The sequence below is a fragment of the Pleurodeles waltl genome, chromosome 3_1 (assembly GCF_031143425.1).
Source record: "Pleurodeles waltl isolate 20211129_DDA chromosome 3_1, aPleWal1.hap1.20221129, whole genome shotgun sequence".
Taxonomy (NCBI): Eukaryota; Metazoa; Chordata; class Amphibia; order Caudata; family Salamandridae; genus Pleurodeles; species Pleurodeles waltl.
In genome coordinates, this window is record NC_090440.1 from 375,791,816 (window position 1) to 375,808,012 (window position 16,197).

The window sequence follows — 16,197 nt, forward strand, 5'->3', positions numbered from 1 at the left end:
AGACCTCTATCTTAACTCTCCCAATGACACCTATGTCCACCAAACCACTTTCTACCCAGCCTCTCACTCACTCGCCTTTGACCTCATCAAGCTGTATCACTTTCTGTGCCTAACTCTCAATCAGATCTCTATCTCCCCCCATTTTCAGCACCTTGCTGCTTTGTTTCCATCACCGTCATATAGCTGTACCACATCTACTTCTTTCATTTTTCTGAACACATTTACTTCTTTCCCTCATCTCTCTTGCCTCACCACGTTTTTCTGTAACTCGCCTATCTCCCAGCCCCTCTCCTTCCATCTCTCTTTACCGCATATCTCCTTCACATATCTACCACACCTCCCTCTCACTAATTAACTAATTTACCTCTTTCATTGTCTGCCTTTCCTTGTTTCATCCCTCATTACCTCGCTCTTTTCTCTCACTGTACCTGGTTCTCTATTTTAACTCACCCTCTCTACCTTACCTCTATGCCTTCCTCTCTAAACGGTCCACCTCACACTCTCTCGTTATCAAGCTTACCTCTTTCCCTACATCAGCTTTCTCTCTACTTCACATCCTTTCTCTCTTCACTTCTGTCTTGATCTGTGGCCCACATTTACTGAATCTCAGTCCTATGCACAGAGCATGATCCTTCAAACTGACAGCGCGCACGTTCCGAAGCCAGAAGACCTCACGGAGTGCACGATGTGCTTGCGCTGCTACGAAAGAGTCTTTAATTATTTGCCGAATGAGATACATGAAAAGCCTAAAGTTCAGTAAGGTAAATATGTCCCATAAGGCCATAGAACGTTCAGGCGATTTGCAGGCAGTGGCGGCCACCTTGAAGCCACAGAGTATAAGGTCCTCATGGTACAGATTATGCTTGATAAACAATCGACATGCATAGTTGCTGTAGCCAGGGCCTTGTCCAGAGTGTGAAATTTATCAGGCTGCTGTGATACTTGTGTCATGATTCAATTTCTTATATATATATATATATGTTCAACTAGATGGCAGAGTTTTAACATTGTTGTAGTTTATTTTTTTGTTATATCATCACAACCGGAAATTGCTGCAATTAATCTTTTATTTTTCATTATACATAAATGCCACTAGATGGCAGTGTATTTTCTATGTATTTTAATGACTGTTCATTTCCCTTCAATGTAGGGATCGGTCTTTTCCCAGTGCCGTCACTTGCCCCAGTAGGATGCCAAGAGTATGTGTGTCGACACTTCCCAACACAAGGTGAGTAAAATGACTGTTGCAGGTGGTTTGGCGGCAGTGTTGGCTATTAATATAACTTGGGCATAAAGAACAAAGGGTCCAAGTGGTACAATGAGATTTTTTTTTTTAGATTAGTCAATCAAATATTAGAGTTAAATCATAAATAGCAATAGAAAGAAAGAGGATGGGCACAAACGTATTTTGGCTCAAGGATTCTTTCCATTAATTATATTTATAATAGTCCTGGAAATTCCTGTGTCTAGATATTCCATCCTTTATCACCTGAACTTCTGATTTGCTTAGGTCTTTCCAGATAACTGCACTCCATGCTCACAGTTACGGCGAGTAGTGTTAAACCTCGAGCTCGAATGAGCAACTCAATTGGGAGTGTTGGGAATGAGCTCTCAGGCACGATGCGAAAACGGGGAAAGACATTTTTGCTCACAGCAATCTACATCACAAAAGTATGGTTCGTTCTGACAAAGAAATGTGAAGAAGTCCAATGACAGATTGCCGAGAGCAATGAAGCTTCCACACCAATATACTATGAAGACAATGGTGAGCAAAAGAAGAGAAATACAAAGGGTAGTACCAGGGGGAGAAACGAGGGCACGAAGAATGAATAATTGACAGCACATTTCCTTCTGTAAGGAAATGTTATGTGGGATTAGGATGAATAAAGAAACAAGTGACATCATGCAGGTGTGGCCTGGGGCCTGGACAACCATACCAAACGCCTCGACATGGTGGAAAGACGGATGTCAGGGGAAGGGAAAAGTGTCCGCCTCGGTGTCCCAGGAGAAACTAGTCAAGACGCTCACATTGCTGCAAGGCTAAGGCAGAAAACCTCAAGGCATACAGATTGTTGGCCTAGCTGAATCTACCAATACCGGCAACATGGAGACATTTGTGGAGCATCTCTTGTTCGACACTATGGTGCAAGTGGCTCTCTCTGAGCTGTTTGTGGGACAGTGCGCTCATTGGTCATTGGCTCCCAGGCCGGTACCAGGAGCTTGGCCGTATCCGGAAATAGAGAGATGAATACATTACAGAGATCGTGATGTGGCGCTCCACAGGGAGTGCAAATTGAAAGTACTGAGACACAAGGGGGCAGAGATCTCGATCTATCTGGACTTCACACAGCAGGTTCAGGAGGCCTGGAGGAAAGTCATCAAGGTCAAGCGGAAATTACAACAGCATGCTCTACCCCACTTGACTGAGGGCGATGATAGAAAACTCAGGATCTTCGGGGACCCCAAGCAACCACAGCCGTCCCTCAAACAGCAGGCTGTCAGTGTTGCACGTGGTGATCTCCACGGATTGATGAGGGAGAGACTTTGACAGGATCTTAACGAGCAGGTCTAGAGACCTCTGGGAGGCAATGATTCGTACCTTGGTAGGTTGGGAGGCCCTGCCGGGGAGATGGCATGCAGGCTGCACTGACTACACTAGCAACTACAATTGGGAATTCACCTGACTCGAACACAGTATAACTTGATTGTAATTTTAGTCTCTGTTGGGTGGACTGCACCGCTATGGACTTTCACTAAATGTTACCACTGGGGAGGTAGGCCTGTGTCAGGACGCTGTGGCAGCACTCAGGCAGCAGATGGTGGAGTTTAGACTTTCTAGCTGTTATCCATCAGTGAAACAGCAGGAGATGGTGGGTACATCATTTCCTGAGAATAGTGTCATTATCTATGTCACAGCACACCTTAAATCAAATCAAATCATTAACATTTATAAAGCGCGCTACTCACCCGTGCGGGTCTCAAGGCGCTAGGGGGGAAAGGGGGGGTTATCGCTGCTCGAACAGCCAAGTCTTTAGGAGTCTCCGGAAAGCGGAGTGGTCCTGGGTGGTCCTGAGGCTGGTGGGGAGGGAGTTCCAGGTCTTGGCCGCCAGGAAGGAGAAAGATCTCCCACCCGCCGTGGAGCGGCGGGTGCGAGGGACGGCAGCAAGTGCGAGGCCAGCGGAGTGGAGGGGGCGGGTGGGGACGTAGAAGCTGAGGCGTCTGTTGAGGTATTCCGGTCCCTTGTTGTGGAGGGCTTTGTGTGCGTGGGTGAGAAGACGGAAGGTGATCCTTTTGCTGACTGGGAGCCAATGCAGGTGTCTCAGGTGTGCGGAGATGTGGCTGTTGCGGGGTACGTCGAGGATGAGGCGGGCGAGGCGTTTTGGATGCGTTGCAGGCGGTTTTGGAGTTTGGCGGTGGTCCCGGCGTAGAGGGTGTTGCCGTAGTCCAGGCGACTCGTGACAAGGGCGTGGGTCACGGTTTTTCTGGTGTCGGCGGGGATCCAGCGGAAGATCTTGCGGAGCATGCGGAGAGTGAGGAAGCAGGCGGAGGACACGGCGTTGACTTGCTTGGTCATGGTGAGAAGAGGGTCCAAGATGAAGCCGAGGTTGCGGGCGTCGGTGCAGTGCCGAGGGCCGTGGGCCACCAGGAGTCGTCCCAGGCGGACGGGGTGTTGCCGAGGATGAGGACTTCCGTTTTTTCAGAGTTCAGCTTTAGGCGGCTGAGCCTCATCCAATCTGCGACGTCCTTCATACCCTCTTGTAGGTTGGTCTTGGCGCTGGCGGGGTCCTTGGTGAGGGAGAGTACAAGTTGGGTGTCGTCGGCGTAGGAGGTGATGATGATGTCGTGCTTGCGTACGATGTCGGCGAGGGGGCTCATGTAGACATTGAAGAGTGTCGGGCTGAGCGATGAGCCTTGAGGTACGCCGCAGATGATCTTGGTGGGTTCTGAGCGAAACGGAGGGAGGTAAACTCTTTGGGAGCGGTTAGCGAGGAAGGAGGCGATCCAGTCCAGGGCCTGGCCTTGGATCCCGGTGGAGCGTAGGCGGGTGATTAGGGTGCAGTGACAGACGGTGTCAAAGGCAGCCGAGAGGTCGAGGAGAATGAGGGCGACTGTTTCACCGTTGTCCATCAGGGTTCTGATGTCGTCTGTGACTGAGATGAGGGCGGTTTCCGTGCTGTGGTTGGTTCGGAATCCGGTTTGTGAAGGGTCGAGCAGGTTGTTGTCTTCCAGGAAGGTGGTCAGCTGTTTGTTGACGGTCTTTTCTATTACCTTGGCTGGGAAAGGTAGAAGAGAGATGGGGCGGAAGTTTTTCAGGTCGCTTGGGTCAGCCGTAGGTTTCTTTAGTAGGGCGTTGACTTCAGCGTGCTTCCAGCATTCGGGGAAGGTAGCAGAAGAAAAAGAAGAGTTGATGACGGTCTGGAGGTGCGGGGCGATGATGTCGTCGGCTTTGTTAAAGATGAAGTGCGGGCAGGGGTCCGAAGGGGCGCCGGAGTGGATAGAGTTCATGATGGATTTGGTTTCTTCCGTGTTGATGTGGGTCCAGTTGTTGAGGGTGATGTCCGGGGAAGCGGGTTCAGTGGTGTATGGTTGGGTCTGGTGTCCGAAGCTGTCGTGGAGGTCGCTGATCTTGCGATGGAAGAAAGTGGCGAGGGATTCGCACAAATCCTGTGAGGGCGTGACGGCGTTGGCGCTGGCGCTGGGGTTGGAGAACTCTTTGACGATGCTGAAGAGTTCTCTGCTGTTGTGGCTGTTTTTGTCTAGTCTGTCGGTGAAAAAGTTCCTTTTGGCAGTGCGGATCAGGTGGTGGTGTTCGCGTGTAGCGTTCTTGAGGGCGGTCATGTTGTCAGCGGTGTGGTCCTTGCGCCAGGCCTTCTCAAGGGCACGACAAGTTTTCTTTGATTCTTTGAGGGTGTCAGAGAACCAGAGAGGTTTTTTGGTGTTGGTCTGTCGATGCGTGCGTTTGAGGGGAGCAAGGTTGTCAGCGCAGTTGGAGATCCAGTTTGTGAGGTTGAGAGCTGCGTCGTTGGGGTCGGTGGTGAGGGTGGGTTGGTTGGCGGCGAGAGCGGAGAAGAGTTGCTCTTCAGGGATCTTGTTCCACTGTCGACGAGGGATGGGTTGAGTGCGGAGGTGGGAGGTCTCGTTTCGGAATGTGAAGTGGACGCAGCTGTGGTCGGTCCAGTGTAGGGCAGAGGTGTGGCTGAAGAAGACGTGTTTGCTGGCGGAGAAGATAGGGTCGAGCGTGTGTCCGGCGATGTGGGTGGCGGTGTTCACCAGTTGTTTGAGGCCGAGGTTGGCGAGGTTGTCGAGCAGGGTGGTGGTGTTGGGGTCGTTGTTTTGTTCCAGATGGAAGTTGAGGTCGCCTAGGAGGATGTAGTCCGGTGAGGCGAGGGCGTGCGGGGAGATGAAGTCGGCGATGGCGTCGCTGAAAGAGGCGCGAGGTCCGGGAGGACGGTAGACGAGGGATCCTCTGAGGGTGGTCCTTGGGTCGGTGCGAATCTGAAAATGCAGGTGTTCAGCGGCGAGGGGGGGGTCTTCGGTGGAGGTGGTGACGCTGATGGAGTCTTTGAAGATGATGGCGACACCTCCTCCTACTTGGTTGGTGCGGTCTTTTCTGGAGATCTTGTAGCCTTCGGGGATGGCGGGTAGCGATGTCTGGAGCAGAGGAGGCGTTCATCCATGTCTCCGTGATGAAGGCGACGTCCGGGGCTGTGGAGTCCAGGAGGTCCCAAAGTTCAACGGCGTGCTTGTGGACGGAACGAGCGTTGACCAGGATGCACTTGAGGTGGTTGATGGCGCGTGGGCTTGTGGTCGTGGTAGTTGCGTGGTGGAAGATGCGTTTGCAGGAGTTGCAGGCGAAGGGTCCATGGGTGCGTTTGGGGTGAGCTAGGAAGCAGGTTTTGGAGCGCCCTGGGTTGAGGGCGTGGAGGGTGGTGGGGTCGTAGCGGATCAGCGGGGCTTGGGGGAGCTGGGGACCAGGGGTCGTGGCGCTGGGCGCGGGCCAGGCGCGGACGGGCGCAGACGGGCTTGCCTCTGGCGCGCCTCTGGCGCGCCTCTGGCGCGCCAGCGGCGCAGTCGCGCAGCAGCCGCCATATGAGGTAGGAGGGGGGGGGGAGGGGTCAGCTGGGGGCGAATGGGAGCTGGGGGGCGGGGGCGTGCAGGAGGTCGCTGCGGGAAAGCGCGAGGGAGGGGGGGACAGGTAGAGTAAGAAGAGCTGGGGGAGGGGGGTTTAAGGGTGGAGGGTGGTGAGTGTTAGGAGGTTTAGGAGATTAGGGAGAAAGATAGGAGTAGGGTTGTGAAGATAGGGGAGGGGGGGTTGTAGAGGTGGGTGAGGGAGAGAGGTAGAGTGAGAGGATAGGGAGATAGGTAGTAGAGGGGGTGGCGGGAGGGGGGGAGAGATAGAGAAATAGATAGAGAAAATAGATAGAGAAGTCGATAGATAGGGAAATAGATAGATAGACAGATAGGTAGGTAGGAGGAGGTGGAGAGTGGGGGAGTTAGATAGTGAGATAGGGAGCTAGAGAGATAGGAAGATAGGAGGAGTGAGGGAGGTAGATAGCGAACGGGTTAGCTAGGGGTGAGAGAGGGGGAGGCGAGTGAGGGAGGGGGATGAGGAAGGAGCAGGAGGGCAGGCTCGGGGGAAGAAGACGGAGGAGGTAGAAGAGCCGAAGACAGGAGAACAGAAGACAGAAGAACAGAAGACAGAAGAACAGAAGACCGGAAGAGCAGAAGACAGAAGAACAGAAGAACAGAAGACAGAAGCACAGAAGATCGGAAGGGCAGAAGAACAGAGAAGAACAGAGAAGAACAGAGAAGAACACAGAAGAACCGAGAAGAAGAACACAGAAGCACAGAGAAGAACAGAGAAGAAGAACACAGAAGACCGGAAGAACACAGAAGAACAGAAGGGAAGAACAGAAGAACAGAAGGGAAGAACAGAAGAACACAGAAGAAGATTGCAGAGGGGGAGCGAGGAGGAAGAGACAGAGAGGAGGAAAAGAAGCAGGAGCAGGAGAGAAGGTGAGTGGCGCGGGGCAGGGCGAGGGGCTGGGAGGAGGGGGGTACTTACAGTTAGGTGGGTCTCAGGAACACAGGAACTCGGGAACTTGGAGGAGCTGCAGCGGCAGGGGGAGCGACCTACCCTTGGGTCAAGGGTCGCTACCACTGTCGCGCAGCGGCCGCCATAAGAGGTAGGAGGGGGGGGGGAGGGGTCAGCTGGGGGCGAATGGGAGCTGGGGGGTGGGGGCGTGCAGGAGGTCGCGGCGGGAAAGCGCGAGGGAGGGGGGGGGACAGGTAGAGTGAGAGGAGCTGGGGGAGGGGGTTTAGGGTGGAGGAGGGTGAGTGTTAGGAGGTTTGGAGATTAGGGAGAGAGATAGGAGTAGGGTTGTGAAGATAGGGGAGGGGGGGTTGTAGAGGTGGGTGAGGGAGAGAGGTAGAGTGAGAGGATAGGGAGATAGGTAGTAGAGGGGGTGGTGGGAGGGGGGGAGAGATAGAGAAATAGATAGAGAAAATAGATAGAGAAGTCGATAGATAGGGAAATAGATAGATAGACAGATAGGTAGGTAGGAGGAGGTGAAGAGTGGGGGAGTTAGATAGTGAGATAGGGAGCTAGAGAGATAGGAAGATAGGAGGAGTGAGGGAGGTAGATAGCGAACGGGTTAGCTAGGGGTGAGAGAGGGGGAGGCGAGTGAGGGAGGGGGATGAGGAAGGAGCAGGAGGGCAGGCTCGGGGGAAGAAGACGGAGGAGGTAGAAGAGCCGAAGACAGGAGAACAGAAGACAGAAGAACAGAAGACAGAAGAACAGAAGACAGAAGAACAGAAGACAGAAGAGCAGAAGACAGAAGAACAGAAGAGCAGAAGACAGAAGAACAGAGAAGAACAGAGAAGAACAGAGAAGAACAGAGAAGAACAGAGAAGAACAGAGAAGAACAGAGAAGAACACAGAAGAACAGAGAAGAACACAGAAGAACACAGAAGAACACAGAAGAACACAGAAGAACACAGAAGAACACAGAAGAACACAGAAGAAGAACACAGAAGCACAGAGAAGAACAGAGAAGAAGAACACAGAAGACCGGAAGAACACAGAAGAACAGAAGGGAAGAACAGAAGAACAGAAGGGAAGAACAGAAGAACACAGAGGAAGATTGCAGAGGGGGAGCGAGGAGGAAGAGACAGAGAGGAGGAAAAGAAGCAGGAGCAGGAGAGAAGGTGAGTGGCGCGGGGCAGGGCGAGGGGCTGGGAGGAGGGGGGTACTTACAGTTAGGTGGGTCTCAGGAACACAGGAACTCGGGAACTTTGAGGAGCTGCAGCGGCAGGGGGAGCGACCTACCCTTGGGTCAAGGGTCGCTACCACTGTCGCGCAGCGGCCGCCATAAGAGGTAGGAGGGGGGGGAGGGGTCAGCTGGGGGCGAATGGGAGCTGGGGGGCGGGGGCGTGCAGGAGGTCGCGGCGGGAAAGCGCGAGGGAGGGGGGGGGGACAGGTAGAGTGAGAGGAGCTGGGGGAGGGGGTTTAGGGTGGAGGAGGGTGAGTGTTAGGAGGTTTGGAGATTAGGGAGAGAGATAGGAGTAGGGTTGTGAAGATAGGGGAGGGGGGGTTGTAGAGGTGGGTGAGGGAGAGAGGTAGAGTGAGAGGATAGGGAGATAGGTAGTAGAGGGGGTGGCGGGAGGGGGGGAGAGATAGAGAAATAGATAGAGAAAATAGATAGAGAAGTCGATAGATAGGGAAATAGATAGATAGACAGATAGGTAGGTAGGAGGAGGTGGAGAGTGGGGGAGTTAGATAGTGAGATAGGGAGCTAGAGAGATAGGAAGATAGGAGGAGTGAGGGAGGTAGATAGCGAACGGGTTAGCTAGGGGTGAGAGAGGGGGAGGCGAGTGAGGGAGGGGGATGAGGAAGGAGCAGGAGGGCAGGCTCGGGGGAAGAAGACGGAGGAGGTAGAAGAGCCGAAGACAGGAGAACAGAAGACAGAAGAACAGAAGACAGAAGAGCAGAAGACCGGAAGAGCAGAAGACCGGAAGAGCAGAAGACCGGAAGAGCAGAAGACCGGAAGAGCAGAAGACCGGAAGAGCAGAAGACCGGAAGAGCAGAAGACCGGAAGAGCAGAAGACCGGAAGAGCAGAAGACCGGAAGAGCAGAAGACCGGAAGAGCAGAAGACCGGAAGAGCAGAAGACCGGAAGAGCAGAAGACCGGAAGAGCAGAAGACAGAAGCACAGAAGATCGGAAGGGCAGAAGAACAGAGAAGAACAGAGAAGAACAGAGAAGAACAGAGAAGAACACAGAAGAACACAGAAGAACACAGAAGAACACAGAAGAACACAGAAGAACACAGAAGAACCGAGAAGAAGAACACAGAAGCACAGAGAAGAAGAACACAGAAGACCGGAAGAACACAGAAGAACAGAAGGGAAGAACAGAAGAACAGAAGGGAAGAACAGAAGAACACAGAAGAAGATTGCAGAGGGGGAGTGAGGAGGAAGAGACAGAGAGGAGGAAAAGAAGCAGGAGCAGGAGAGAAGGTGAGTGGCGCGGGGCAGGGCGAGGGGCTGGGAGGAGGGGGGTACTTACAGTTAGGTGGGTCTCAGGAACACAGGAACTCGGGAACTTGGAGGAGCTGCAGCGGCAGGGGGAGCGACCTACCCTTGGGTCAAGGGTCGCTGATAAGAATGGCTCCTTGTAGTATAGTGTGACAGGGAGGATAGGGAGGGCAACATCTGTCCCCAAGATGTTTGGTTTTGTGGGAGGTGTGGGGCCCGGGAGGGATCTAGTTTGCTGCACAGTAAGTTGGGGACTGCAGTGTGGGTGGGGGGAGGGAAAGGTATGAACAACCACTGAGAGCATGTAAAAGCAGGGCAGATAGATGCATGGAGTAAACTGTACTCTGCTTTATCATTCGTGCGGTATGTTGCGTGATGGCGGCAAGTATCTTACCTTGAAAGTGAGGGGGCTGAATGATTGCAGGAAGGTGCACAAGGTGGTGGCTTATCTGTAGGGGGGTTGAATAGATGTTGCTATCCTCACAGTGGTCTGACCTCGCAGCGCCGAATGAAGGGGGACTGCTACACAGAACGCTTTACTTTGCAGGCAAGGGAAGTACTGTTTTAGGTCTGTAAGGACTCGGGTATTAATTTGCAGGAAGTACGGGCTGACCTGGGAGGCCAGTATTTGATAGCGCGCTGCTACAAAAACATCCTAGGAGTGCTGCTGTTCGAAGTATATGGAGCCTATTACAACAATCCGCAGTTCTACTATGACTTGCACGTCAGACTAGCACTGTATGGAGACTTGCCTCAAAAAAGGGTGGAGATTTTAATTGTATTTTGAATCCAGCCAAGGACCGGTCTAGGGGTCCACTGAGACAGCCTTTGACTACAGCTCGTGCCCTTAACAAACCTTCTGAACAGAATAAGCTGTTAGACATTTGGCGGCACAGATCCTCCAGTGCCGCAGGGTTGACGCACCACTCCACAGTACATTATATTCGTACACGCATTGATTATTGGCTCTTGGCCAAGAGCTAGGCCGCACGGGCTCACACATGCAAGCATTTGCCAAGCACCTACTCAGACCACTCACTGGTTTTGTTAGAACTGGCTCTAGACTCCCAAAGGCCCCGCACAGTCGCCTCAAGAATCCCGTCCTACTCTCTGGACATAGTGTTCCAGGAGGAACTCGCACAAGCGAATGACACTGGTGAGCTGAGATCGCTCGGGGGCAGGTTGAAAAAGTTGGAGTCTGGGAAACCAACACTGAAGTGCATGCATAGAGAGATAGGTGAGAGGAGTGTATTGAGGGAGATTAAAGATAAGCTGGAGGAATACTACCAGGTGGAGCATAGCGAAGTCACTCATCTGGGTAATTACGTAACTGCAAGGGTCAATGGGAGGGTGATCGACCAAGTGCAATGCTCTTACGGCTGCGACAGAAAGATCCCAAGATTTCGGCTATCAAGTATGAGACATGGTAAACATTACAGACACTGGAACAGGTGGCGGGACGCTTCCGGCTTTACTATGCAGACTTGAACGCCACATGCATCCAACATGATGAGCAGGCTACAGCGGACTACACAGCTATAATAAGAAGTGCTTGTCTGCAGAGCATAAAGAGCACCACATAGCCCCAATCTGCCCATCTGAGATAGTGTCAGCTCAAAGACTTGCCAGGTGGGAAAGCGCCAGGCACCAATGGCCTAACGGTGACCTTTTACAAAGAGTACCAGGTGCCCCACCTTGTCATGCTTTTTAGAAGAAATGGTGAAAGGGGGCCATATGCCTCCTACAATGCAGAAGGCTCTTATTGTTATCCTATTGAAACCCGGCAAGCCAGCCGACCATAGTGCATCCTACCAGCCCTCTTCATTACTAAACGTCGACTCTAAAATCTTTGCGAAGGTTATTGCCAACAGACTCGCGCCCCATGCATAGTCAAATATGACCAGGCCAGGTTCATAATGGGTACATCGCAGATATACAATCTCACAACCTCTTTTAGGACTATTTCCAGGATCAACCCACAGGACTGCGCTATTGTGATATTTCAGGACGCTGAAAAAGCGTTTGATTCTGTTGAGTGGAGGTACATGATGGCGGGTTGGAGAAGTCTTGATGCAGCTTATAATGGTCCCATATAGAAGGCCAAGCCAACTGCACGGAGAGGGTCAATGGCATATTACCAGACACTGTCGGTATCATGAGGGGCATAAGGCAGGGCTGCTCCTCATCGCCTGTGTTGTATGCTTTGGTGCCTCAGCCGTGGGCTTGCGCAATGCGGGAGTACCACGCACACCGTGGGATCCACTTCCCCCATTACAATCTGATTCCACTTGCATACCCGGATGATACCATCCTCTGTGCAAAATCTGGAGCACAATCTGGCGTGCATTCAGGCTTATGTATTGATTGGGAGAGATTCTTAAAATTACCCCTCACGGCTGCCACGTAGCCTGTGCAGAGCATCCCTTTCAGTATGTGGACTCTGTGCGGTACCTAGGTTTATAGGTTCACACAGATCCGGCGGTGGTGCATTTAGATATAGAAAAACTAACAATTAGTGCAGCTACACGGGGCATTAGGAGTTCAGGTAAAGAAAGCACTTGCTGTGCAGTTACAGAGCACTAGCGCTGCGGTTGTGCAGTTACAAATGGCACTAACCTACTGGGGGTGCAGTTACAGGGAAGGTGTTAATGTAAACTCAGCCCTTCTCTTTATGAGCTGCCTAACCAACTGCTTATTGAATACTCACATTCAGAAGATACTACAGTACATACTCCATCTCCCAATCAGACTACTCATTCAAACTACACATGCACAAAAATGCTCCACACCTAGATCCATCAGCTGATTGCGCATTTCATACACACAAAGGTTTAAGACCAAATGCTCCCTTAGTAGGCGTTTTCACCCTGCTCCATCACATAACACTAATCTGTGCCTCTACAAACTGCACCTACTGAAGTAAATCATAGGTTATTAAAAATAAAAGATCATCATTACCCTATCCAAAACAACGTCGCTCTTCTTCACTTCTAGAACTTTAGACAGGTAACGGCACAGTTCTGCATTTGCTTCCCCCTCAGTGGGCGGTGCGGCAATAGCTACACCGACAGCATCACTGCTCACATCTTAAGAAAAAAATATTGGGATTAGTAACCTTACTACACCTTTTGTCTTGTACAGTTTTGCTTTAAAAATTAGGTAAAAGTAAATTACCAACCTTTATAAAAAAGGATAATTACAACAACCATGAACTACTAACAAACATGAATTTAACAATGTTCTACATTTGTTAAGGTGGGTGTAAATATACAATAAATGCATTTCCGATCAGGCCCACATAAAAGCAATGATCCCTTAGACAACAATTTGTTTTTTTATGTCAGACACTTACATGATGTGTCACGATTAGAGTTCTTGAGACTGTCTAAGAATACAAACTTTAAAAATGAATGGTCTCACACTATACAGTGTCATTATTTTGTTCCTACACTATAAAAGGATGTACTGCAGCCAAAACTTCTATGTATAAAGAAACAAAACTGTAATTGCTTTGAACTCAAATCTCAATAGTGGGACAAAGAAAGCACACGAAAACGAGCTTTTACAAACACGACAAAGCAAATAAAATAAAGACACCTTCAGAAACGAAAGTGAGAACTACGAACGGACATCATAACACAACCGTAGATACATGTCTATCTCACATCATAAGGATGATCAATGCACATTTACATCTGTAAGCCTTCACAGGAGTGCTGCCAATGGACAATTTGCGAAGTTACGAGCAGAGCTTTCAGGTGGAAAATCAAGTGTGTGTGAAGTTATTAGGATTAACGAATTTGGAAGGCCATATTAAAAATACATTAAGGGGAGAAAGATGGTTGTTTGTTAGGAAGCAGAGTAAAACGTGTAAGGCAGCCGTTTGGAAGTTACTGTGGATGCTAAAATCACAAGTTTATGCCACCTTATTCCCACTCCATTTAGAGTATCTTAGATGGAATAAATTCCTATTCGGGGGTCTCTCTCTCCTGGTAAAATATTCAGACATCAGCCCTTTCTTCATGTTGTGTCCGAGTACGGTGGTGTTAACATAGGCAGCAGTATTAACTACAACTCCAGATGAGAGGACAGCAGCAGTACTTTGGTTTAAGGATTGGGCATCACAGGTAAAAAAAATAAAAAAAAAAAAAATATATCAAATGAAAATCAAGATGGGGGGGGTCAAACAGGGAATGCAGCATTAATAATTAACTCACATTTAATCCCACACCATTGCTTACGGATGTACTCCTTAACAGGAATGTGGAACCCTACATTTAACAACAGCAGGAGACCAAATCAGTAGGTACCAGACGTGTCCCTGCTCTCTTTTGCACTGGCTCCCCTATTAAAACCGTACTCTTGCAGAAGCACTTCAGCTATGAGCCTACAGAAGCAAAAATTGGATTCTTTAATCCCAAGTGATGCAGTGAATATAGATTGATTTTCTACAGGACTGAAAAACTACAAATTATATAAGTCTGAATGCACGGTTAACTATCTTGCTGGACTACCAAAATGCCTCGACACCCCTTTGTTACCCGAGCAATGAGATGGAGAGGCCTCACGCTGTGCTGCTGGTACAATGAAAGATGGTGGTGGGACAAGAGAACCCTCCACTGAAAGTGCTGCTCCCAGGTAGGCTTTGTGCCTTTGCTTTATGGGGAGCAAAGCTACATTCCAGCTGTGAGCAAATATGGAGCTCTCTCACTGGCACACAGGATTCAATGAGGGTAATGGTGTCTCAAGTATTAAGGAAATCTTCAAAGTAATTCCTACAGTTGCCAGCAAAATAATTATAACTTAAAATCTACAACAAATGAAGTTTTATGAAGGGTCTAAAAATGCAAAACCAGCATGGCCTTGCTCCACGTTTCAGTTCAGCTCCCTTCTATTCCTCCTATAGGGAACCTCTGACTACCATTATCACCTCTACCTCGTCACCTCTGCAGCATATGTTCCACCTTAACAAAGCTTTCATTTTGATTCCACAACATAGAGTACTATTATAGTGTCAGGTAAGGAGACGTGGAGTTAAGACTAGCAGAAATACACTTCAGCAACTAAAATCCTCAAGAAAGAAGTCAAGAAGCAACTTTTTAACTTCCCTGAAATGAGTCATCATCCTTGAAAACACTTGATCAAGTTTCAGACCTCTACACAGAACAGATTCAGCTATGTTTGCTGTGCTGGATGACCTCAGAACAACTTTTGAAGAAAGTGGCTCTGCCGCCTTGGTCCCAACTGGACCTCTCCACAGCATTTGGCACAGTCTCATTAGTGTTCTGCTACGGTCTAGGAGTCTGCTCGAATCTGACGAAGGCTGCTGTCATCTCCACCTTTTGTCCCTCTCCAAGCCTTCTGCCCTATTTGATCTTCATATTGCGGATTTTCCTTTAATTCTAATTGTCCTATTGCTTATGATATTCAGTACTAATAATTCTGAACTGCTGACCTGACATACGTGCCGCCCGTATTCTGAACTGTCCTGATGCTGCTGTCCACAGAACACGATGCCTATGCATTCTGATTGTCCGTGGAGACAGCTCCACATTTGTAAACCTATCACAGGCTACCACCCCTGAACGGGTGGAAGTAGGGTGCCTAAAACCCAGGGCACTTGTCCCCCACTCAGAGAAACCTAAGAGGTCAGAGAACCATCAGGAGCCCATAGGGAACTCATTGTCAGGCAGAAGACTGGAAGAGCAGTCTGTCCAAAGTCCCCGCTTGGAACTTTCACCTGGCAGTGGATGGTCCGGGGCCTGGCTCTTGACAATGTCAGCTGCCAGTGGTCTCTGCTGATTGCGGTCCTTATGGGCAGGATTTTCCTTGGGTTGGGGACAGAAGTCTGATCCAAGGGGCGGAATGGGCTGCGTGTCTTTGTTGGTCATGGTGGTACTGTCTGCCTACTGGGATGCATCTGTGAGCCAGGTAAGGTTGGGTGATTCACAGATGAGGTCCACAACTGACGAGAAAGGTTCCCCATGGGTCATTTCAGTGGCTCAGGAGAGTGTAGGCAGGGGCATAAAACTGAGCTCAGAGAGGCACAAAATTGACAATCGCCCCTCCATAACAGGGCCTTTGTTTGTGTTTTATCGCCTAAGAAGGGAAGGCCCATCATACTGATTAGTCTATCGTGGCTTTTGGGGGTTGTGTTGGACTTGGCCCTTTCTGTAGGCCATCCCCAAACCTTTTGCCTTCACCCTCCTGTTTTCTTAACCAGTTTTTTTTTTTTTTTTACCCAAGACTGCAGCTGCATAGCTGCATGATGCTTCCTCGACATGGGACCTTGCAATGCTCTGCTAACCAGGTTTTAAGGTACTCTTGTTCAGCAGCACTGACTGGATCCCTGTAGCCAGCCCATGTTCGATTGCAGTCGGCTGAGCTTGTGAATTTGTTTAGGTCCAGTGGGATCAGATAACCACAGTTTGCAATTTGTGCTTTTTGGAGCTCTTTTCATTAAAATCTTTAAATTTGCATATCTCTGGTTCTACTGTTTGGATTATTGTAGTTTTGGTCTTGTTTTATTTATTATAAAATTTCCCAATTTATTTTGTGTCATTTACGCAATATACAACATTACAATAACTTACTGAGCCTTGGCCCATAACAGTAACATAGAACAGTCCTGCAGCATAGTATCCCTCAATTCCCCAAGACGT

At 49.8% G+C, this 16,197-nt stretch overlaps 1 protein-coding gene across 1 annotated transcript in view; it reads right to left on the reverse strand.

The window, feature by feature from the left end:
- C3_1H15orf40 (chromosome 3_1 C15orf40 homolog) overlaps positions 1 to 16,197 on the reverse strand; it is a 50,176-nt gene that overhangs the window by 8,537 nt on the left and 25,442 nt on the right. The window contains exon 3 of the mRNA XM_069222561.1: positions 12,494 to 12,621. Within this exon, the coding sequence (XP_069078662.1) occupies positions 12,494 to 12,621 (128 nt within the window). The remainder of the gene's footprint in view (positions 1 to 12,493; positions 12,622 to 16,197) is intronic.